This window comes from Oenanthe melanoleuca, chromosome Z (genome assembly GCF_029582105.1).
Source record: "Oenanthe melanoleuca isolate GR-GAL-2019-014 chromosome Z, OMel1.0, whole genome shotgun sequence".
NCBI lineage: Eukaryota > Metazoa > Chordata > Aves > Passeriformes > Muscicapidae > Oenanthe > Oenanthe melanoleuca.
The window spans coordinates 42728582-42754477 of record NC_079362.1 but is presented as its reverse complement, the minus strand read 5'-3'; the positions used below and the strand labels follow the sequence as shown (position 1 = coordinate 42754477).

The window sequence follows — 25896 nt, the reverse complement described above, 5'->3', positions numbered from 1 at the left end:
AGTGTCTCGTCACCTTCAAAGGAAAGAATTTCCTTGTAGTATTTAACCTGAACCTACTCTTTTTGAGCTGGAACCCATTTCCCCTTGTCCTACCACTATATGCTCTTGTAAATGGTCTCTCTCTATCTTTTTTATAAGCTCTCTTAGGCTGCAATTGGGTCACCCCAAAGCCTTCTCTTCTCCAGGACAGTCCCAATTGTCTCAGCCTCTTCTCATAGGAGAGGTGATCCATCCATCCATCCGATCAATTTGGTAATTTTCATTTGGACTCCCTCCAATAGATTCATGTCCTTCCTGTGCAGGGACCCCAGAGCTGATGCAGCACTGCAGGTGGGGTCTCACAGAGCAGAGCAGAGGGGCAGAATCCCCTCCCTCCCCTGCTGCCCACGCTGCTCTGGATGCAGCCCAGGACACGTTTGGCTTTCTGTGCTCATGGCTGGGTCATGTCCAGCCTCTCCTCCACCAGTTGAATCCATACCTCCAATGGGAATGCACAGGTTTCTTGCTGGAACAGACAGCATCCAGGCAGAAAAGAAAGCATATATTACCAAAGTCTGACGTAAAATAAGACAGAGGGCAGGATGTAAACCACTGCTTTTTAAAAGCATTTCCTTTTGTAGCTATTTCATACTTGCAATTACAATATGAAGTGCATAATTCTATTTCTATTATTCAGAAAAATGCATCCATTTATGCTACGGAGTTTCTTTTGCTCAGATGTAAACTAGATGGAAATGTAAACCACACATTTTTGGGGTGTTTTTTAATATAGCAATGCAGACCAACCTGAAGGAAAAAACTTTTACTTGAGCTGAAAGCACCAGTTGAAGGGTGGTCACTTGGGTTGCTGATACATAAAAGGACTCGGGTGGACTAAGCTCTAAAGAGCCCCTGAAGGACAGAACCCACAGAGAGAAAGAAAGCATATGTACAATACTAAGAGAAAGCCCTAGGAGCTCATTGGAAAGGGGAAGTTTTCAAAATATTCATGCTACGGATTTCCATGGCTTTGGTTGAGAAAAAAAACATACTATTATTTATTTTTTATTTATTTTATACCTCTTTCTATGCCTGATCCCAATCCTAGCAGTGGCCCAGAAGATGTACACACTCATTTATTTGGTAAACCTCTTGCGAAGGCCCAGGGAAAAGCTAAATAAAGCTAAAGCACCCCATACCACAGCAAGAAAAGTGCTGCTTTCCACCAACTGCCCTTCATGGAGAAAGCACAGCCCCGGGGCAGCTGGCAGCATGCCAGACCAGAGCGAGGAAGGTATAATTTACACACTGCCATGCAAGCCCCAGCAAAGCAGTCTCATGGCAGAACCGTGCAGCATTTCAGTCTTCACAAACTCCCAGGAGAGCAGGAAATACACACATACTCAACTAAGTGCCACAACTATATGGGCTGAACCTGAATAAGCTAATTTTAGTTAAAAAAAAAAATTGGAATGAAGGGAGAATATGAATATTTTAATTTCCTTTTTTTTTTCTGTTCACTTGCTGTGTGTTTACCATAAATTAGACCTGCTGAGAGTGTAATGCTGAGCAACCCATATGGCAAATACTCAACAGAGAGATGTAAAAGGAAAATCACATTTTTATTTCTGAATTGTATCTAGCCCCTTTATTTAGAAAGCCTTTTTTAACTGCAAATGTCAGAAGCAACACCTATAACACTGTTTATATTAGAAAACATAAGGTGACATACCTTTTAGACCAAAACAACATATTTTCAGAAGAATACGATTCAATAGGTGATTAAATAGGACAAAAAATTTACACTATGTACACAGTGTTCAGTCAAGATTTATGGTTTTAAAACACAAAGGTTCTTAGTTGTAAAGTTGACATTTTTTCAAACTCATCCTGAAATCTTTCTTCCAATGAAACAATCTACAGCTAGTCTAAGTCCATGGTGTTCTACCAACTGTAGAGCTGACCTAACAGTTCCCATCTGAGGTACAAAATTAATCTTTTCCAACTCTTTTCCTTACTAGACTGTGACCAACACTAATGATGAAACAATCATGCACAAAAAGGGTTGTCAGTCATGAAACCTAAAAACAATCAAGTTCTGCATGTGGAATCCAGGCACAGAGTGCTGACCACATCTCTCTGGCAATCTTTAGGGGGGAAAACAAAGAAGAATGAATTGAAGATGATTCCTCGTGGACCTTGTTTACTCTTACCTTTCCTTTTCTTTAAGTCTAGGTCCTCCCCTCCATTCTCTCCCCCACCCCCCATAAAGGATGGAGAGATTTAAAAAATTTCTCTGAAAATGTGATTAAGACAACAACAGCAGCAAAATGGGAAGGATAAAATGCAGCCAAATTACAATATATCCAGCAGTGACATTTGTCTTCCTGTAGAAAGTGCCAGAACTGGTAACAGATACCAACTGATCCATTTTGTTTGTAAATGTATGTAAGCATCCAGGGAAGAAGAGTTTTTTTTTCCAAGGGCTTTAGTTGTTCATGCAAAGGAGGAACAAAAAATCATCTGGCAAGGAAGATAATTTATAATGATAATTTCTCAAGTCCTCTGTTTCATTTTACTACCAACTCTACAATCCTGTCTGACCTGAGCCACAGAACCAAGCAGCCCATATTCAAACACATTAATTCTTTCTCGGAGAACTGAGACACATTCTTCCCAAAGTGTGAAAAGGTTGTATATATGTCTCAATTCCCCAAAGCTGTAGTGTAAAAACTGTGATTTTTCATATTTGGGGAAGATAAATAGCTGCTACTGCTGTCTCTGACATAAACTTTGTGGCCTCCATAGGTTTTTTCCTAACAAAGTAGTAAAAAAAAAAAAAAAAAAAAAAAAAAAAAAAGCAGTCAGGAAACAAGAAACAGAGACCTTCCGACTCTTTTTTTTTTTTTTTTCTTTTTGTAATCAATAAATTCAATCTGCACTAAGCAACTTTAAAGATATTGTTTCATTTCAGAAATGCAGGAATTTCAGGACTAAAAAATGGTATGTGCATGCACAGAATTTGTTATGCAGAAAATAATAAAGGTATTTATCATGAATGCAATGCAAGATTACCCTGAAGGAATTTTCATTTTACACTTTATCAAGTCTATATGGAAAAAGAAAAAATGGTAAAAAAAGATGTTCCAGTACTCACAACATACACAGGAGTTCTGAATGTTGATTTTTCTGGCTCAAAGAGCCTGCAGGTTAGATTTAATAGGTAGTCATTTAAATATACAAAGTATTTAAGGTACCCAAACAATTTAGCTCCGGAGCTGCAGAAGAAATTATATATTTTGGGGAATACCATTCATGCAGCAGTTTTATGATGAAAACTAAATTTGGGTGGAGACACAAAAAAGCTGTGAATAATTTTGAATATAGAAGTGGTGACTTTTCTGTGAAAATGTTATCTGTCTCCTAGAAAGAGAGAAAGGAAAATTGTGGTCTTTGGTAGAATTTGTATTCCTAGTTACTCTGAATTTGAAAACTTAAATAAGGCCCAAAGGTTTTAGACTTTAATTATTTTGTAATCTTTTTAATGCCTGTATTATAAATAAAATATATAAAAATGCATTTAAAATTAAATAAATCCTGAAGTTTCCAGTTAGACAAAACACTTAAGTCCTGAGAATGTACCCAGTTATGGAGTAAAAAAAAGGATCTTTCCCATCATCACCTAAACAGAGAACATATGTGCATCATAAAAATCTTTTAGAGCACTTGATCTGCCTAATTCAAAATTCAAAAATGTTCCTACATCCTAAAATATCCAATACTTTCAGGACTGGGCTTCTGATATGTAGAAGAAGGCAAAAAATGTAGTGATGTATGATAAAAGCATAGGCTATTGTAATGTTTAGAAGCATTCCTTTACATTACAGTTTAGAAGATGTTTCAGGACATGCTTTGCCAAATGGAACAAAAGTAATATTTCAAGGCACATCAGACAAACTTCATGGGATTTCTGCACCAAAATATTACTCTTCTAAATACATATTGCATGATTTTAAAAGTATAGGGATTTAAAAAAATTTTAGATTAAATATTCTGCTTGGTGACAAAAGCAGTCTCCTCACATCCTGTCAACACTTGCTGGCTTCTGTAGTACTGTAACACTAACACTAGAAAACTCAAAATGTCTTCTTACTTATATATTATACTATCCTTATATGTTATACTATAATGGTACATCAACAGTCCAAAATTTTAATTGTTTCCCACACAATAGCAAAGAAAAAACAAAAACTAAAACGGAATAGCAGAAACTATATTTTCTGTAATATTCACATTGTTATCCCTAACTATTATCAGTTCTTAGATTCTTATGTACTACAACCAGATCTTAAATGTTCACGCTAGGTTTTACAGTGAATCTTTTTTTAAAAGTGCATTAAATTTCATAGAAACAACTCTTTATGCTGAATGTCTCTCAAAACAGCACCTCCCGCTGTCAATGTCTATGCCCCATAAGCAGCTAAGCTGAGTGCTACTGACAAGAACTAGAAGAGTATACAAATGATAAATTAGTCAGCTTTGTAGAAGTCAGAAATACAGGCCAATAATGATATGGTAGATTATAGCATTTTACTTAGCTGAAAGATAGTACATATTTTACAGCTGTGTTTCATAAAGAAACTATCTTAATTTATTTGAACACATTTCATAAACGATACAAAAGAAAACAGTTTATCTTTTTGAACAATGTACTTGCGAACACAAGCACATTTTTACTGTAATGCTAGTAGACTGTTTGTGCTCATTCCTTTAATGATTTTCATAGTTTTTTTTACTTTGTTTATTAACTTCTGAACCAAGACTGAACTAAACCATTAAAGGCAAAATTGTAAATTATAGCTTGGACCAAATTAGACTGGATGTCACACCAATTAGAACCAATGATATCTATCCAATTTATTCAGATACCAAAATAAGAATGAAATCCTAAAAACATACCACTGCACACCTGACACCACTGTTTACCATGCACATTTTTTAAGTGATACTGCAAGTACAAAAAATTCTGATGATTCTGGCTTACTACCTGTTATGACAGTACTACAGAACAAAATCATTGAATACACCTTGCAAAAATGACAGTTGAATAAATCAGTAAATGCTGAGTTGAGAAGATTTGTAAATATAATGGTCTTAGCCATTTTACAAGTTCCCATTTTTCTCATATCTCAAGAAATCAAAGTAACATCCTACATGACTTCATGCAGAAGCATCCCGTTGAATACGGGAACTTTAGCTTGTATCACCCCCACATCATCCTCTGAAAGGAATCTGATATGAAAACTACAAGGAATCCTAATCACCGTAAAAAATGTAGGATTGGCTGCCATCTGATTTCACATATCTAATTAGGAAGCACTCTTTTGCATCATAGAATAACAGGTTAGAAGAGATCTTAAGAATGACCTAGTCCAAACTTTTTTTAAAAAAGCCCTCTAGACAAGGTGGTCCAGCACTCTGCCCAGATGAACCTTGAAGTGCCTAATGTTGAGGGATACACCACTTCTCTGGGAATAATTCCAAAACTAATTGTTACCATTGTGAAAAATTTTCCTCTTGTGTCTAATCAGAATCTCCCCAGGAGTAACTTATACGCATTATCTTCTTTTTTTCCATGTGACTCCTTGTAGAAACAGAGTCTCCATTTTTTTTGTAGCCACTTTTTAAATACTAGAATCTGGTGTTAAGGTCTCACCCAAGCCCTCTTGCCTAATGTGTCAGGCTTCCTAACCATTTGATTATCTCTGTGGCCCTTCTTTCCACCCTCTCCAGTTGTCCGTGTCTGTTTTGGATAGTGGAGATCAACACTAACAGCAGTTTTCCAGGTGTGGCCTGACAAACACCAACAAGAATGGGATAATCTCTGCTGCTGATGCCCCTGTTTATGCAGCCCAAGATCTCACTGGGCTCCTTTGCTCCAGCAGCACACTGCTCACTCATATTGAGCTCATTGCTCACTGGGACTCCCTGGTCTCTTTCCACAGAGCTGCTCCCCAGCCTTCTGCTCCCAGCCTGTGCTGCACTCCTGGATTTCTTTTCCCAGGTGTAAGACCTTACACTTGTCCTTGCTGGACTTCATAAGGTTCTTCTTTGCCCACTCTTCCAGCCTGCACAGGTTTTCCTGCAGCATGGCTCTCCCTTGCAAAGTGTTCACTTGATCCCTGAGTGACTGTGAGTGCTCTGGATGACCACTTATGAAGACATGAAACAGCGTTGGGACTGACTGCAATCCCTGGGGGACCCCACCTGTGGCAGGTTACGAGATGGAAAAGCAGCCATTTACCCCACTCTGGGAGCTGCCTGTGGTCAGTTCCCCACCCTCTGCATGGGCAGCTTGCTCAGACTGCTCCACACCAGCTTCACAGGAGGCTGTGGGAGACCGTAGAGAAACCCTTGGAGAAACACAGGCAGACACCGTCCATGGTGTCCCACATCAACCAAGCAGGTTGCTTCACTGTAGAAGCTTTGTCAAGCACAATTTGGCCTGAGCGAACCCGTGCTGGCATTTCCTAATCACCTGGCTCATCTGACTTGCACCGAATCCTCCCAGAAGGGTTTGTGTCATAACTCTTCTGGGGCCTGTAATTTCCTGGGCCTGCTTTAAGCCCTTCTTGTAGATGGGGGTGACATCAGCCCTCTTCTTGTCTTCTGGGATGTCTCTTGATCTCTGCAGCTTCTCAAGGATTATGGAGAACAGCCTCATAATGACCCCAGCCAGCTCCCCAATACATTTGAGTTGATATTGTAAAGTCCTATCAATTTGCAGGAGCTAAGTTCCTGTAATAGCCCACACAGCAGTTCTTCCTTCATTGACAGTGGGTCTGTTTGCATCAACACAGTTTGCTTCCAGTGTCTGGAGCCCAACTGTGCTGGTGACAACTTCTCCCACTTAACACTGGGCCAGTAGTTTCCTCTTGTTTCTGCTTCTTGTCTATATACTCAAAGTCCCCCTTCTTGTAGCTTCTGACATCTCTTGCCAATTTTAATTCAAGTTAAGTCTTTGCTTTTTTAACAGCATCTCATGCCCTGGCAATGTTCTTGTGGTTCTCAACAGATTTGTAATTCCTTTTCCATCTCTGGTGTTCTTCTCTTTTGGTCTTGAACAGACTCTCAAGCTCAAAGTTAAATCAAGAGGGTCTCATGTTCCATCTACTTCCCTACGAAGAGGATGAACTGGTTTTGTGCTTCCATGATAGCAATCTTGAAAAACTCACAGCAGTCACTAGCTCCTTTATTCTCCATGGAAGCTTCCCTTTCAATTGAGCTCTGGGCAAGCTGAAGGTTGCTCTTCTAAAATCTAAAACCTCTGCCTTAGTAGTACTTCAGAGTGCACAGCCAGACCCCAAATTCCACAATATTGCTTGAAGATGACGCCTTTAACCTTGATTTAGAGGCACTTGATAGGGCTTCTATAGTCCCTGCAGTTGACCTCTATACATTTGAGGTTCTCCTCAGCTTAAAGTGCAAGTCCCCCTCCCCTTCTTCCCTGACTCTCTTTACAAAACAGCCTATAGCATATTTCTCCCACTGTGGGAGTTGTCCTATTGTGTCTCAGTTACTCCTATGACACCCCAACTTTCAGCCTGGGTGTCAAGTTCCCAGTGTTTATTCTCCAGGCTCTGCACATTTGTATAAATACACGAGGAGCCAGGTCTTGTTCTTATCTTGGGAGGCAGCTGAGGAACAGTTGTCACTGCTCTGATTGACTTGGCTTATTTCCCAGTTGGCTGCAATGGCAACCACTTAAAAACACCACTTGGATGGTTCTCCCCACCAGATTCCTTTCATATCTTTAAAGAAGAGTCACTACAAAGAATTCAGCTTCCCTGTCTACCTTCTCCAGACCTTGGATTGTACTGATTACAACTGGAATCAACTGGACAGCTATTGTCCTCCAGAAGACAGCAGTCTGATGTTAAGCCTGATATGGTATTTACATTAATGCACGTGTGGCTGCATTACTCATTCACAGGAGGTTATGACTTTAGCCTTTTAATACTTCTGAAAAAGCAAATGAAAGTATGCTTAAGCTTTATGTACTATATATGTTATAAATTTTCCTAAGGCAGATATCACACACTGACATTTTAAGACCTTAATTAAGGTTGATTTATTTACAAATGGTATGTTTTCAACTCTCAGAAATGATGTATTTAATGTTTTATTTTTAAACACAATTAAAAAATAATATATAAATATATACATACTGCAAATGTAATACAGATAACAAATTCATTTAAGCCCATTTATGCACATTAGTGACACACCATGTGGCAGAAAGACTAGGACTACAAGAAGACCCCGTGGCGATTTATTTTATATTAAATCCCTAATGGCCTCTTCTCATCTTTGCAAAAATATGCACAAAAGTCCAGACTATGCAGCCATTGAAATGAATGGTTATTTATTTGCTAAACGAGAGCCCTATGTTTAATGTTCCTTAGACATAAGGTAGTCTGCTAAAGTCGCATTCCTACAGCTCTATACATCATTTATTTTACATACCCTAACTTCTCACAACAGGCATCAGAAAAATACTTTTGAACCGCATTGCTATTGTAAGTTGCTGAGAATTTTGTTTCCAATTCCATTACTGAAAGATTAAATGTTAACATGTTTGCTTGGGGTTTGCTTCTTGTTTTGTTTTTTTGCATTAAAAACAAATTCATGGACCAATCTGCCATTTAAAATAAGTTTATATTTATACTGAGAGAAAAAAGTTCCCAAATACACAATATATATACATAATCGTTATAGACAACAGAAGTTCAAATCTTCAAAGACACACGTTGTAATCTCACTTATTTGGGGTGTAATGGTCTACCAAGCACTTGTTTGACATGCTTTAGCTAAGACAGAGGTTCTTGATTTGCTCTACATATGTATTTTTCAAAATGCAGAAATAAAATTGTCCAAATCAGTGAAACAGTATTTTTTACTATTATTACAAAATAGCTTTAAATTTAAACAGTATTTCCAACTTAAGACCATTTTTTCATAGGAAGATGATAAACTGTGCATCCAAACACTTCTACCTTTCTTAAATTACTGCTGCTGGAACTGCCACTCCAAGTTCCTCTGAGGCATAAAGCCACAAAGCGGGAAGCTGTTACAGGAGACAGAACTTCCTGTTGGTACCATCCTCAACTCATTTGGACTACAGAGGCTACCTAAGGACCATCAAGCTTCCCATGGCAGCACCAATTTTCAGGACACTTTCTTGAGGAAACAACACTGGTGACAGCAGCCTCCATTGAGGCTCTGACAAGTTCTCTAAGCCTTCAGAAGTGTCATACAACCTCGACAAACCATGGAAACTGTCTTTATGAAGTATGTGAGTGCCATGGCCAGAGGCATGAACCTCAACAGACCTTCAGAACAGTCCCTTGCCTGTCACAGTCAGTAGCAGACAATCAGAGAACTTGTTTTTAACTGACTGACCTGCTTCCTCAGATGGTAATTGATTTTCTATCTTCGTAAGTTCTGTGAGTAGTTAGAATAAATTTTCATGAACCAACAGATAAAAGACTTAGTAAAACAAGCATATGTTATAATGAGCCATTTCAACTGAATTGAACATTCATGAAACCTGGATTTTCTTCCAGTGCACTACATTTTAAAAAGCAGAGAACAGAGTTCACTTTACAACAGAAATATTAATTTCACAGGAAAAAAATTACTTTCCCAGAAAGTCACATTCAGAAGACATTTCTCATTTCCAAGAGAACTCCAGCAGGGAAGCAGCAAAAGATACTCTAAGGGTATAACAAAATGTAGCAGAAATTAACTGTAACACATGCATTGAATTTTGCTACAACATCTTATGAGTAATTATCATTATGACTTGAAGAAACTTTGCAGCGAAGGCAACAAAAATAATTGTGATCTGGGCAGTGTCACTTTTATTTTGTCGTTCTCTTCAAAAATAAGGTGGTTGTGTATGTAAAATTCAAGCAGCATACACTCTGACAGCCAGTCACTGATGACACAGGTCTGATTTCAGCTTACAGCTTTAATGCCACCTAAATCCAGGAAGGCCAAATCCAAAGGTGGTCATCTCAAGAAATGCAAAGCTGCATACGGACTCTTAGAGAAACCTAAACACAACCACACAAAATGACTGCCCTATTGAAAGTACTTTAATGGTTGATACTTTTGCATATTTGTTGATTATTAAAGAAAAAAGTGACCTTGTGATGCTTCTGAAGAAGCAAAATCACAAACACACCAGAGATTCAACACCTGTTGCCAAGCCTGTTCTTCATGTTTCCTTAATATTTAATCGGGTCATGTCTGTGGAGCACTTTAAGGATGAATAACAAGCTACCATTTTTGCTGAGAAAATAATTAATTCATTGAAGCTTGTGCATTCTCAGTTCATAACAGAATTCTAAACTGAACAGACAGGTCTGGAGACTTTTGTCATTAATTTTCTTATATGTATTGTGCTTCTGACACTGGGTGAAATAACTACACGTGTTCCCTATTACTAATAAAACTGAGTAAAAAAACATCTTTCTCTGGCCAAGAACCAAAAATGAGGGTTCAGGAAACATTTCAACAAAGGGCAGTAATGCAGCAAATGCAAAACTTATCTCAATCCCAGTAACTTTGCAAACATTATACCTACGGGAAAAAAAGCAGTTACACCCCAGTAAAGTTAGTCCTTTCTGGCACAAACTACTCACAGCAGAACAACAGAGAGCAAAAAGCAAAGGAAGGTGCCTGTTACTTACAGAAAAAAATCCCATCAGAAATACTAGCAATAAAATTACTTAACAGACTGGGACTAAAAATCGTCTAACCTCAGTAAAATCTGTTCAGTTTGCTCCTACAGGCAAACAAATCTCCTCTGCCCTCTACAATAACCAATTACAAAACATTTAATGCCTGACCACCAGATCTTAACACTTCTTGGCCAAGGTAAGTCAGCATCACATGTTACAACTGACTGAAAAAAGGCTGAAAACTTGCCTACTTTGAGAACTAGGAATATCTACTCCTGATGAAGTCAAATTGTGAGATCCAGCCATAAGGAAGACAAGTTCTGAGCTACTATTAACTTGAGCATATAGAGTTGCAAAGACGAGGTCAGATGGATTTACCTGGAGCTTAGACCTGAGGAGCACAAGACCAGTATTCCACAAAGTTATTAAACATGATTTAACACAAAATCTCCTAATTAGCTTCTAGCTCTATCCACCATTAACTGAAGCTGACAGAGTAAAATAGAAAGATTTAAAACAAAAGAAGATGAGGATTTTATTAAGAACTTTATAAAACCCCGTTTTTTCTTTTGGGGATTTATCTTACAATACTCTTTCCCCATCGCCTTTCTGCCCAGCCTCAGTGTAATTTTTAGGATCAAATTATGGTTCATAAAGCAATGCTGTTTTGGTGGCAAAGACTGTTTAATACTGAAACAACTAATTGCAAACTAATATATTTGACTTTATTTCTTGAAGCTTTGCTACCCAATTTGCTTTGTATATTTTAGTACACAAGCAGAAATCAAAGGATAATTATTAGCTGGATTGCAACAAAAACTTCTTCAACAACAGAAGCATATTATTGTTTATAAAATGTATCACAAGACACATATTGTAAGAAATCTCCTAGAATAGTTCTTGCCTTGTATGTCCAAGAGTTTTGGGGTTTTTTAGTAGGATTTGACACAAAAAAAAGTTTTGTTTTAGTACAAAAGTAAGTAAAATTTCCTTCTACATTTCAAATGCTTTTTCATAGGTGACTTTCATGCAAATAAAGATACTGAAAATTACAAATATATACTTTCTTCAGACCACTTAGATTTTATTACTATTCAATATGCCAGTATGCAAACTTAAATCAGAAGTAATAACGTCATGTCATACTTGCTCAGTGATCTAAGCATTCATATTTTTTTTACATAATATCCAGCAGCACGTAACTCTCCTCAAGATCAAGGTAGAAAGCTCACACCTTTAGTTCACCCAAAGGTTCCACTTTGTTTATGCCATTGTTTTTAACACACTGTGGTACAATCTAAAGAAAGGGAATACTCATAATATTGTAATAATGTAAGGGAGACAACAAATAGCTACTACTTCTGTCAAAGTTAATTAAATAACTGAAAATTCTGCTCATACTGAAGAAATATTGAGAAAATAACTTGTTCACAATCTGTTTTAAAGAACCGTTTCCATATGCAGTAAGGCTGTTAAACATGTTTTAAGTTTTCTCTTACCTCCAGTGTCATGTACACAGTGCTAATTGCTACTTTGATTTCTCCATCTGAAATCTCCTTGAGATCCTTGAGCATAACTTCCTCAATATTCACAGCTGTTAAAGAAAAAAAATTGATTTCCATATATACAATCATCTACAGCTGACAGATGCATCAACATAAATTAAAAAAACAGCTTAGACTTTAATGCTGAACCTTCTTTCTGTATTTCAGGACATTATATGAGAAAACTAAAACTAACATTTCAATGCCTAATGTTTCTAGAGGGAATTTTTATTTTAGCAAGGAAGAGATTTAAGGGACAATACACACTAACAACAAGAAGAAGAATTAAGTCCCCTGCAACTCCTGTGTTGCTGTGTGAACAGAGCTTCCAGCTGATAATAAAAGTATAGCCAGACAATTTCTGTGGTCTAATATGAAATCACAAATATAAAATTACTTCTGAAATAAGTAATATATTGAAAAGTACCTGTGGACATTTTATGGTGTTTATGAAATATTCAAAAGCAAGGCACTTAAGATATTCTCTAAACACAGTCATTCAACCTTTCTGACCTTCTTCACAAATTGGTAACACCAATGGGTTTTTCTTATGAACATCAAATTACTCATGAACTAAGTACATGTTTATGTACCACAGAAACATTATCATCAGAAAAAAATGGCATAAAACAGGAATTGCATCAGACACATTGGTATGTTTAAGCACAATGTATTGAAAATCTAGGTGACTTAAGTTTCCCTCATTGGACATGTTTGTCTAAAATGCTAAAGATTCTCAAAATAAATACATATTATGTAGAGGAACATAACTACATCACATGATTGTAACAGAGACATGATAGCCAAATGTCTGTGCAAAGAATGCTGCAAGCCACCTATCTCAGAGAAAGGGTAACAGCTAAAATGTCCACCAACATTTAAGGCACAGCAATTTAACACCCCTATATGTTTGTATAAATGATTTTCCAAAGGGAAACAAATACCAACTGGAGTCAAATAAATTAACCCTTTCCTGTACAGAGTCCAGCTACTGCAGGCAATCTAATGACAAGATAGACATTTAAACATCTGTAATTTTAAAAAAATTTTATATAATCTATATACAATTTTATATAATCAACAGAGTTTCTGGGGAGCTGCAACCTATTGTGCCTCAAATAAAAAATAAATACAGGCCAATAAATCATCATTTCTGCCAGAAACTAAGACATTTTTGGGCTGAATTATCCTAATATTGCCTCAAATAACAGGTAAATAAAGTAAAATACTCAGCAGAGGTTACATCCTTCAAGGGGCTCCTGAAACACAGTTGCATCCTACTAAAAGAAGTGTCACATGCAATATATGCATATGTTATATGAACAAACGGTAAACATTTACCTTGTAAAAAAAAAGAAAACAGGAGCTATAAGCAAAAAAAAAAAAAAAAAATTTAAAAAAAGGTGCACGACAGCGCCCTCCCCATCCCTCATGTGACAAATATAAATTACTGGCAAGCAGTACCACGCAGACTAAAGCCACTACATATACTTGCCCAAGTTTTGTATTTAATATTATGGAAAACTCCATGACAAATGGTACTAAACCATTTTCCCTGGCATCTGGCCAAAGTAAGAACTGACTTCCATAAAAGCCATTTTCACGGCTGCTTTCCAACCTAGACTGCATACAGGCCATTCCTGAACTATGATTGCTTGAGTGGAGGAATTTAAGAGAATTAATGTGAACGTTTATAGACCTCAACTAAATTATACTGTAATCTCACTGAAAGAAAGGGCAAAGGAAGCAGCACCTCAAATTCTGTCTTTATCCACCAGATAGGGCAGCTGTCTGAATTTTGATGACTACTTTCTGCATATGGGCAGATAGAGAATAGAAAAAGACCCTGAGTCTGCACAGGGTTTACCTGATATATCTAACAAAGAAATATCCATAGGAGTTTAATGCTCAGTCTTTGGTAAGAACTTGGTAGCAAATGCCAGTAAAAAAATGTAAGAATTATTGTATGAATTTTCTTCAGGCTTTCAAAGCATCTCTTCAAAAGCCTGCTACTAAATTTTGAGTTAAAACTTTTTGCCACTTTAGATCACTGAATATTTCTATTTGGTTTTTCTATCAGAAGAAAGGAAAAGAATTGCCACTTTCCACTGCCTCCTTAATCCGAGTCCGATGTCAAATTCACTTCACCTGTACACAGCCCTTAGTAAATCTGGGTCATAAAACAAAATCTACTTCCACACCACATAGGTAATTGCAACACAATTTCTGCCCATGGGCTGACACATTTTTTTTATGCCCAGGTGAATCAATATAAATTCTTGATAAGCATACACTTGTAAAAGCAATATATAAAATAAATTGTTAACTTTATCTGTAAAAACAGTACAAGATTATTTATGAGCTAAATAGTTCCTCAAAAGAAATCACAATTCCATGATTTAGAATGTAAGCAACTTAACTTAAAATTTATATACAACATTTAACCATCAATGAAGATAGCATGCTGCACCTATGTTCACCCTACACAATAAAGCAATATTCTGATACAAATAAATTTGTTCCAGGCCTGAAAAATGGATGGAAGCTGCACTACCTTGGGCATTAAACTGAGTTTCCTGGAGAGCAGAGATAATTTCCTCTCGTGGGGGAAGATCTGGAAACTTTTCTTCCAAGACTGACAGTATTTTCTCCTGCTGCTCTGTCATTCTGTCAGCTTCCAAAGACATGCACTTGAAGAGAATGCTCCCTGAAACATTGAAAGACAAAAAGTCAATGTCTCCCGTAAATGTCAAAGAGGTACTACAGAAGCAAGAGGTTTTACTGTATTGCTTCCCAAGCCCAACCCTTCTTGGAGGTTGTTTCCTCTGAGAGTTCACTGAACTCACACGGAAGCATCCTGCTAACACGAAGCTCCTAAATCAGAACGGGCTGCCTCTTCAGAGCCTCTGTGACAGCCACGTGTCTGTCCCAGTGCTGCCACGGCTTCAGCACGCCAACACAGCTGTGCAGCACAGCCAGAGCAGCCCATGGCACACCTGCCTATCCTCTCCTCTCTCCAGGCATAAGACCAAGGGCTGGTGGGCTTTGAAACATAAATCCACACTGTCAACCTTCCATTCTGCGGACATGTCAGAGAACTCCTACGATGGACAAAAGGGAGAAACACTTTACTGTGAGGATGGTGACCCACCAGAACAGGCTGCCCAGAGAATATGGGGATGCTCTATCCCTGGAAGTGTTCAAGGCCAGGTTGGATAGGCTCTGAGCAATCTGGACTAGTAAAAGGCATTCCTGTCCACCATGGCAGTTTGAACTAAGTGATCTTAAAGTCATTGGTCACTGTGGTGTAACTGACTCTGGCCAATTCTTGTCAACAGACACACCAAAAAAACACCAATTCAGACAATCAAAATTTTAAAATTTAAGATAAACACAACCCAGGAAATAACTCCATAGTGACTGGAATTGTCTTACAATATAGAAGTCAGAGTAATGCCTTTTTAGACAACTACATGCTGCACATTAAGTTACCTCTTCCATTCCCTGGAGACTGGGATTCCATGTATCAGCATACCCAAAGATAGTGTTTCCTTCCAATCACTCACAGTAAGTTGAGGATAATTAAATCTTATACTTCAGCCTTGAAATTATTTATTACTCTACTGTGCACAAGAATTTCAAACAAGTGTATGATTTCATTGCATCATGCTGGGTCAATAAGCAACTGAGTACAATAAGTATAATAAATGAGTAAGACAGTTACAGTAAAACAATGTGTTTAGGCTTTAGCACAGAGCAAAAAAAGAATAAATTAAAAATCTTGACACTGTCACTCTTAATCTCACTAAATATCTACTCTCACTCTCCAAATATCTACTCTATATTCATTTTCCCTTTCCCATACAACATGAAGCAACAAATAGCATATCCTCAAAATTCACAAACCACTTGCAACACAAAATAATTGTGCCATGCTAAGTAAACACATCCTTATTAAACAAATCCTATGTGGATTAAATGCTTAACAAGCCAAAAGCTGCTCCCCATCAGATACTAATTTCCGGAATTAAATACAAGTACGTGAAGTTCCATTCTGAGTTTCTATTACAGATATTGTAACTGCCAAAATTATTTTAATTCACAGCAGCTTTTTATGTCAGTCTTTTAGTCACCTTCAGACAATGCTCCTGCATTGTTTGATACAGACTGCATGAAAATCATGTATATTGATCCAGATTGGTATTTCTAAATTTGGAAATATAACATAACAAGCAGATATCAGATTTCTACAGCTAAACAATTGATAAGTAAGCAACCCAGATATCTATACCCATTTTCAAGGCCTGGTTTTCAGTCCCTCTAACATGAAGAAAGTTTCTCAACCAGCAGCCTCCATGAAAATTCATCTAAAAGTATCTTTTGTTGTTCAACTCCATAGCAGATAAAAGTGCTTGTGCTACATATATACCCTTGAGATATATTCTATAGCTTGGAAACAGTGGTGACCAGAATGAGTGAGACACCCCCACAACACGCTCTCAGCCAGCACAGAGCTGCATCTGGATAAATGGCAGCTCAGGGACCAGGCTGCATGAAGTATTTTAGCAACAGCAATTTTCTGCTTTTTCTTCTTCCTCCAGAAGCAGAAAGGGAAATTGCTCATGCACAAATGGAGATTCCAGCAGAAAGTGCTGGATCTACAACATGTGCTCAAATTCATCACATCTACTGGAGGTAGGCTGCAGCATACCTTGTAGAGCCCTCCAGCAGCACTAGGATCAGTCAGACAGTCTGTCCATCTGCACAGAACCTCAGACATACAATGGATGAAAATTTTACCATAGCTGTGTGTGCTTTGGGTAATGGAACATTTGGGTAAGACCAAGAAGAGAAAACCCTACTACAAACATACAAGAAAATGCCAAAGACCAAGAGGTGTGAGCTGATTATCCACCACCCAAGCTCACCAGTTTGGAAGTCAACATGATGTAACCTTCTAAAAAGCTCTTTTCTTGACACTCACCAGAACAATACTGTAGTGCTTGCAACTGAGAACTTTTCTACTAGGATGAAAGCCAGAAAGGATCATTCTCAAATTTCTAGGATGTCAGCAAGCCCTAAGATCAATATTTCCTTATCCTTTAACACTGTGATCAATCCTTAATACTGTCTTCATCACCAGGAAAGAAGGGCATACCTCTTCTCCCTCAGGCTTCCCTGTGAGGGTTAAAGATTCCAAGTAATTTAGAAAAAAAAGAGTTCACTTAAGTTACTTTTGCTTGACCAAAGGTCAATAGTCCATTTGGTCATGCACTGTCTTATAAACACCTGCTGTAGAAACAATACATGGTCTCAGAAATCTCCTTCAGATTTTACTCAATGTTGGTGTGACTCCCCCAGGGTTTCTGAAAGCATAATGGTGACTGCTGTCTGCTTACAAGCAGAGAAAAAAAAATGTAATAGGCAATACAAGATTCAATATTATTTCTTGTGCACATCAGACTTTACTACATTTTTTTTCTGAAGAGGTCACTAGAAAATAGGCTAAAAAAATTATTCTTTTTTTGCAAAGCAGTTTGGAAGCGAAGCATTAGTTTTGCCAAAAGCAATTGCTGTGCATTAATATTAAACATGATCTAATGAAGGCAGAAGCCGTTTTGGGAAAACATTAAGAACAGCACAAGCATCTCCTGAATTATAAGTTTATGGCTAAGAGAAACATTACAATGAAAATACAGGCATTTCTCCTGTCAAGGTTTTGTTCCATAACCTGTGAAAATAAAGGACAGGGAAAAGGGGAAAAGTCCCTTATGGAAAGTCCTCCTCACACACCACACCATTGACCCAGAAAAAACCCTGCAAACCAAAATTGTAAATATATCCAAGTAAGCAATCTTTATTGTAATTAACAGGAAATGCAGTGAAGCTGGAACTGGAGAAAACAGCACTACCTCCAAAAAAAACTGCTTCAATATATTAAAAAGAAGTGTCAGTCCAAATAAGTGCAGTGTTTGGTGCAAGTCAAAATGATCCTTTCTTCCTGGCATTTACATTAAGGATGCATCAGTGCGGGAGCATGTGAATCATCTGATCAATGTACAAAACAGAACAAAAAAAAATACTGGCATAATTCCCAAAGTCCTTAAGAGGGCATTTCTCAACATTTGTCTGGATGGCTAGAATAACAAACTAATCTTCTCTACTGAAAGTCAAGACTGACCCAAAAGGGCATGAAAAGACCTCACCACTAGCAAAAGCAGATTCACATTAAAAAAATTGCTGACGCTCTTGCTGGAAATCTGTCTATATTTACATGTTGTGGTTTGCACCTTGTGGCATCCTTCAAGGCCTTATACAAATAAACATAAGGAGGCATTTTTAAGAGCGCATTGACCCAAGATACCTGACAGTGAGTGCTTGGAATAACATCCTTGCCAGCTGGCTGCAACAGAGAATGTAATGATTCAGCAGTTTAATGGATCTTGAGTTTGGCAACAGTCCCCATATAAACATCTCTTGGGAAATAAAATAATACAGGCCCAGGACTCTGGCAGGTTCTGTAATTGTTTGCTTCTGGCACAAATCCAGGGACAGCACAAGCTCTAACTTAAGGCAAATATGGCTGCACAACATGATTCTCCAAGCAGGCTCTACTCAAAAGCCCAAGGGTAGAATCAGTTTATATAATGTCTCATAAGGAGACAAAGATACCAGAAATGCATTCACCTTAGAAAAAAAGAAAAAAAAAAAAATCAATCTCTAAATAAAAATGCCTAAATCAATAATGCTCAGTTTCAGAGGAAATGCCTTTTCTCTTGACTTTTTTTTTAACATACACAAGCAGGTGAAGTTTGCTCAAAGGTGAAATTTATACATATAAACATCTGCACTTTTATTAAAATTTTAAAATTGTGAACAGACTTTAAGAAAAAAAAAAGTTTCAAAAACAGTCAACAAAGGAAGCTGTCTTGGTCACTACAATAATTATTAAAATGTAAGATTTTATTTTATCTTAAAAGTCTTCTAGCAAAATTATTGCTGGAAAGTCAGAAAATGAAAGACGACCTCCCAGTTCAGAGACTGGGATAACAGCATCCCTCAGCATTTTTATGAAAATAATATCCTGTTTCTTAGCACTCTGACTTCTACTTTGTCCTCCTGTTCTGAACTTCACCTGAAATTTAGACAAACTAACCATATACGGATTTACATTGGAAGTAACATAACAAAATGTGAAAAACACAGTAGAGCCTTTTTGCAGCCTCTGTGGCTGTGAGTGCCCTGAGAGAGAGGTGACAACCTGTAAGTCACGACATTCTCATTTGTCAGCTGTGGGAATGAAACAGCCACCCCTCCTTTCATGATGCATGTGCCTTTGTTCCCTATGCTATGGTAAGTGAATTTAAGAAGCTGTATCTCATGATTAAAGACCATAATATATACAGAGAAACACAAACCCTAGATCTGTCGGGCTGTCTTTAATCTTTTATCTTCAGACTGTTTTAGTTTGATCTGCCATTTACATACGTAAGTGTACATATGACTTTTAAATTTTTTTTAATTAATCTCATCAAAACCAACGATGGGTTCACTGACTGTTGTAAATTTGTAATGAAAGATTCTTAAGTTCCAAAAATTTCCTGTTTTAAGAGACCAAGAGGACTTCCCTCATTTTTTCACCTTTTATCTGTACAAGCTGCACTACTAGGAGAAGTAGAAAAGCATCAAGTCTCAAGACAGCTCTGTTTTGCTCCCTAGGCTTTGCCAGTTGCTTCTCATATCATGCAGGGACTTCTTATCCACTAGGCTCCTCAAACGTGCTCTACCAAATGTAATAATCAGAATGTACTACTCATTGATTTTAAAAAATTAAAATTACCTACTGTATTCCCCAAAACTGGAAGTGCTATCTCAAATTCAAGCACTAATAAAAGCACATTATTTTAATCTTTATACAGATTAGAGGCACAAAACATGCTGACACATTCACATATAGTACTCGAACATATTCTTGAACATTATTTAGACCTCTTCCTCCTGACTCTCCACCAAAAAACAAGTGTAACAAGTATAACAAGTACCCTGATATCCCCTTAAAACCCTTTTCTTGTTCTGCTGCCAAAACCAATTATTATGCTTGGTCATTTGCTTAGATTCCTGTAGAGCTACTCAACAGAAATGTGGAGCTTACAAAAATGTTTCATGGCAGGTTAACTAAAGCTTGTTAGCATGGAAAGATACTGTAAGAGCGGCTAAATGCTGTTACTGTTAATGCTTAATCTGTGGAATATCTTTTTGAAAAATTAGTCTTTGTGATTTCTTATAACATGCTTATTAGTTATCATAGCAATGACCACAATGATTTACCAAGATTCTAGTTGCTTCTGAAGCCTAAACGTAGGCAAGTTTTCATAATCCTCATTAAATATGCCCACATTAATATCTTAAAAGGACATTTAGCATTCTCACATAATTGAAGCTTAAAACCTATAAAATTTATCAAACATTATTAAAATTCAGTAAGTTATTTAAAAGCAGTGACTGTTCTTTCCAGCACCAGTTTTATTTCCAGCTGTAAAGTTCTGCTGCAGCAAATAAACTGAGAAAATGAATATAAATTATGAAATTCCAAGACAGAGAAGAAAATATCTCTGATTGCTGAAGCCCATCCCACTTTTTACTCTACTGGGCATACAGTACGAAATAAAAGGAGAGCACAATGAAGATTTGGTAACACTGTTTATAAACAGCAAAAGTTTTGCATCATGCCATTAAAACATCATTCTATAAAAAAAGTACAGTCCTTGGGAGGGAGAAGCTTTAACTTGTAAATATTAGATTCCAATCCGTATTGTTGCCCACAATGCCCCTGGAATCAACGAACTGCACAGCTTTTCCAGCTACCCAGCTGGTATGTCGACAGCTTCATTTAATATTCTTGTCTAGTGATACAGCAAAGACCTCTCATGCCTATTTTTAAATGCACATTTTTAATATTCAATATAATGTTACTCTTTAACAAACTCTTTACTCCCCGCTTCTTTTATGAAGCTTCCTGTGGTCTTTAAAGGGATTGTTAACCAAAGAATGGATCACACTCTTTCTGCATGAGCAAATTCAGAAACACTCCATTAAACCTTTCAGTATTTAATATAAAGAGTAATCTCTCACCTCTGAGGAGATAAGCCAGTTGCTGAGTGATTAACTCTGGTGCCTTTTGAAGAATCTCTTTTACGACTAAAGAGGAAGAACACGCTTGTAACTCCAGGCTCCTGTCACATTGCTCATCTGGATTGATGACTTTGACAACAGCTGATTCCAAACTTTTATCCTCACTATCAAGGAAATTTAGAAGTTATATATATTTATCTTTATAGCTGCTTAGACAACTCAGTAAAAAAAGTGCAACATATTTTTTTAAATTGTGGACTACAATAGCACTGTTACAGCTACATGAAGTCTGCTATACAGCCAAAGGATGTCACAGAGGTCCTAAATCTGTAATTTTTTTAAATTCAGTGTTCAGAGATTTTTACTGCTTGATATATCACTAAGTATGAATTTCCCTCATCAAAATCTATTAAAAACTATTGAAAAAAAGTATTTTTTCATGTGCTGAAAATAGCCTTCCTTATATAGAGGAGATTTAGGATTTTCCCAACTTAATATTCTGAAAACTTACAAAATTTTTTTTAATGGGCTTAGATACTTTATGTTTCTGTTTACAATAGCAGTAACCAAGCCAAACTAATTTTAATAATAAAATACTAATTATAATTCCTTAGAAGAAACAAAGGAAGTGACAATAATAAACAAAAAGCAGATCTTACAGATAATTTTCACTCTGAGCAGCGAATGATGCGCTGACAGCACTTAACGTAACAACAGCCATGAGATTCACACACTTCTCTCTTCAGATTTTCACTACTTTTAGTCTAATCTATAAACTTCTTAGAGTGCAATGGTGCCATAGGCACTTGTCTTAAATTAAGTTCTAAGGAGAGCTGGAAGTAAACAGCATCATTCACTCTGGGCAAGACAGGCAGACCATTATAAAGAGGCCCTTCATAAAAGATTCACAATGGCCTTGTAAACAGTCCCTCTTAAGGATGGGTACAGGAACTGTGCTCTACCGGAGATCAAATCTGAGCTTTTTGAAAGGCTGCAGTTGGTGAGGACCACAATAATCCATCAGCCATCTTAACAGCACATATCCAAATTTACGGATAACTGCAAAGCAGTGTAAGATTCTTAAAGGAAAGCTAACTAAGAATCAGGAAAAAAACTGATTTCTTATCTACTGGCCACAGGAAACTTCCACACTATTTAACTAAATTAGAATATGTAATCTGTGTGAAAACACAAGGTTCTTAAAAGTGGAAGTTCCATTAAAAGTGAGCAAAGATGACTGTTCACCTTGCTACACTTATCAAACATAATATGAGATAAAATACATTTTTGTTTTCTTTTTTTAGCAATATCAATATTAATACAGAAAAACGTAATTTTTGAAACAGCTCTAATTCACATAAGCCACCTTACTGGGCAGAAAATACAATACCTCGTCAGCATGTTGCTGTTTACAAGTGTTAAAGACAATTTCCCTTCAGCATTCAGCTGATGCAAATTGATTTCATCTCGGAAGATATGGAATGACTCTGGGATTTTCAGCTCTTCCAAAATAAATCTTGTCTCAGTGAAGTAGCTGAAGTCTTTTCTTCGTATGTTCAACACAGGTAAGCAAAGAACATCAGGAGGACTGACCTGTAACATAGGTGTGCATTTGTGAGAACTGGACCTAGTTTTCATCAGAATGGTATCTTAACAGAGTGAGCAATTAGAAACAACCCAGACTTTCTGTTTGGGGTTTTCTCCCATTTACTAAATTAAAAGAAAAAAAAAAACAAAGATGATATTTCACACTTTTTTTCCTTCATGTGTCTCAGTTTGCCTCCTAGAGAGTACCTGGGAAACCAGAAGAGGAAAAGGATAAGGAATGAAGCACAGGACTGACATTTTCGTGCTGTTCAATAAGCCACCTAATAACCACTCATTCATTTTTGAATAGCAATGAATATTGATTATTTTTAAATACTTTTAAAAACTCACTTTCAATAATGAAAAAAAATCAATGCCCAGAAAAAATGTTTTTACAGCAATTGACTTAACAATAAGATCTCTGTAACAATCTGGAACAAGTGAATTAAGACCACTCAGTCCAATTTTTCCATTACCTTGTCTAGAAAGTAGGCGTAGGCCAGGGTAGAAATAAGTGAATCCAAATCACAGGGTTTATTCCCGAGAACAACATGGACCTTTTCCAGGCGTTTGCTCCTGTTCTGTAACACATTAAAAGACAATTTCCATGAATGGAAATGATGAGAAGAAGTTAAACCACCACAACATTTCAAAGGACAAGTTAAATACCAGGCCTTGCCCTCAGCTGTAGCATTTTTCACTGCTGGCTGAAGGAATGGATTACCTTTGGGCTAAGACATTCCATTCCTTACCTTCAGAGCTCCCAAGAAAGCCAAAAACTAAATTTCATGAGTAGTTTAGAACTAATGAAGTCTTAATCTGACAGAAGTCCCTTTCACAGCAAAGTAACAGATAAGCAGCAGCTTAATGTACATGTCGAAAAGCTTTTCAAAACTTTTCAAACTTTTTCAAAATCTCAAAAATTGAGAAAAACAGTCCAAAAAAAGTGTAGAAATACACAAAATACACAGCAAATAATATGTAGCAAGTTGTAATTTTAATTTTACCCTTTTTTCTTCACTTAGCTGAAATCAGTAAAAAGACAAAGTAACTGCCTTTCACCCTAAATCTTCAGAAGCTGAACACAGCTGAAGTACTGAGTTATTAATTGTTCTCATTTAATAAAATTAGGAGCCTTCCAAACAACAGGAAAAGAGAAGACAAACCAACTGTGTGAAAGCAAAGTATTGAAAGGAAGACTCTACCTTCTTCATAATTTCACACACAAAATATAAGATGAAGTTTTTTTCTTGTGCACATTATTACTGTCAAGCTAGCTGTATGGAAACATTAGAGTTTATTTACTTTCAATACTTCTTAAATGGTGAAACATATGTGACTGTTTCGAAGAGATGTTTCAGAAAAAAACACATGAAAGTAAATATTTTTGTTGTTGGCATGTACTTTCTTCTACTTTTAACTGGAATTCTGTGAATCAAAATTTTAATCTTTCAACAAAATCATTTAATTATTAATTACCCTTAATAATTACAAATGTGCAATTTTTCTTAAGTTGACCTTTTCCTCTAGTCTTAGTTCTACCTGGATATAAGGAATAAACTGAGGTTCTCTTTCTCTTAATGTAACATAGCCATCAAAATACATTTGGGTAATAAATCCAGGACACATTTTCCATTCCCTATATATCAGGAAAGACAGCTTACTGAAGAACACAGTGATTGGAAGAGATACGTCCATTTATGCTCTAAGACTTCACTAGCAACATTCTGTCTCCATAAACTCTTTTCATTATCACTTTTGTAACATGTTTTTCTGCAGCATGCATTTCTGATTGATCTGCCATGATAAAGACTAAAGGTCACGAGCTCATTCTTCTTTTAGTACCTGCTCAGTAAAGAATTTCTTCACAATGTCTAATCTCAACATGCCCTTTACCAGTTTAAGGCCATTGCCACTTGTCCTATCACTATGCATCCTTGTCAGAAGTCCCTCTCCAGCTTTCCTGTAGTTCCCCTTTAGGTAGTAGAATGCTGCTCTTAGGTCTTGCTGCAGCCATCTCCAGGCTGAACAATCCTGACTCTCTGAGCCCATCCTCAGGAGCTGCTCCAGCCCTGTGATCGACTTAACACATCTCCTCAGGACTCCAACAGATCCATGTCCTTCCTGGGACCCCTGTGCTGGATGCAGCACTGCAGGTGGGTCTCACAGAGCAGAACAGAGGGGCAGAATCCCCTCCCTCCCCTGCTGCCCACACTGCTTTGGATGCAGCCCAGGACATGACCAGCTTTCTGCAGGCACATATTGCCAGGTTATAATGAAGTTGTGGTCCACAACCAACCACAAACAAGTCGTTCTCCTCAGGGCTGCTCTCAGTCCCTTTCCATTCAGGCTGTATTTGTGCTTGGCATTGCACTGGCCCAGGTGCAGCACCCTGCACTTGGCCTTGTGGTTCATGAGGTTTGCCCAGGTCCATCTCTCAAGTCTGTCAAGGCCCCTCTGTGGTAGTGACAGTGGCCAGCAATACATTTCCCCCCAACTTTTCCTGCTTTTCTCTTCATCAAGCAGAATTTGTTTCTTTTCTCCTTCCCTTCTTGCAGATCCAAAACACAATTTCACCAATATTCTATTTCCCCATGTGCAGCTGAATGAATGGCTTTTTAGCATCTTACTATTATTCAGAAATAATAACCCTCCAAATACAAATACGCTGCCCTTAAATGCAACCCCAAAATATGCCATCCAAGCATACTGCTTATCTTACATGTCTGAGACTGCTTCCTCTCTCACCATCTCAGACACAGCTAGTTTGCTTAGCCTACTGCACATTAATCAGCCACATTCAGGAAAAGCAGGCACAGGGATGCAAGGCTTCCACTCACAGGTCTTCCTAAGCAAAAACCCGGCAGAGAAGCCCACGATCCAGAAGACAAAGATTCATAAGCTGA

At 37.4% G+C, this 25896-nt stretch overlaps 1 protein-coding gene across 1 annotated transcript in view; it reads right to left on the bottom strand.

Moving 5' to 3' along the window:
* PRUNE2 (prune homolog 2 with BCH domain) overlaps positions 1-25896 on the bottom strand; it is a 128615-nt gene that overhangs the window by 79032 nt on the left and 23687 nt on the right. Inside the window, exons 2-6 of the mRNA XM_056514077.1 lie at positions 23467-23571; positions 22794-22996; positions 21404-21567; positions 14826-14978; positions 12227-12321 (exon numbers count right to left, since the gene is read on the bottom strand). Coding sequence (XP_056370052.1) covers positions 12227-12321; positions 14826-14978; positions 21404-21567; positions 22794-22996; positions 23467-23571 — 720 coding nt within the window. The remainder of the gene's footprint in view (positions 1-12226; positions 12322-14825; positions 14979-21403; positions 21568-22793; positions 22997-23466; positions 23572-25896) is intronic.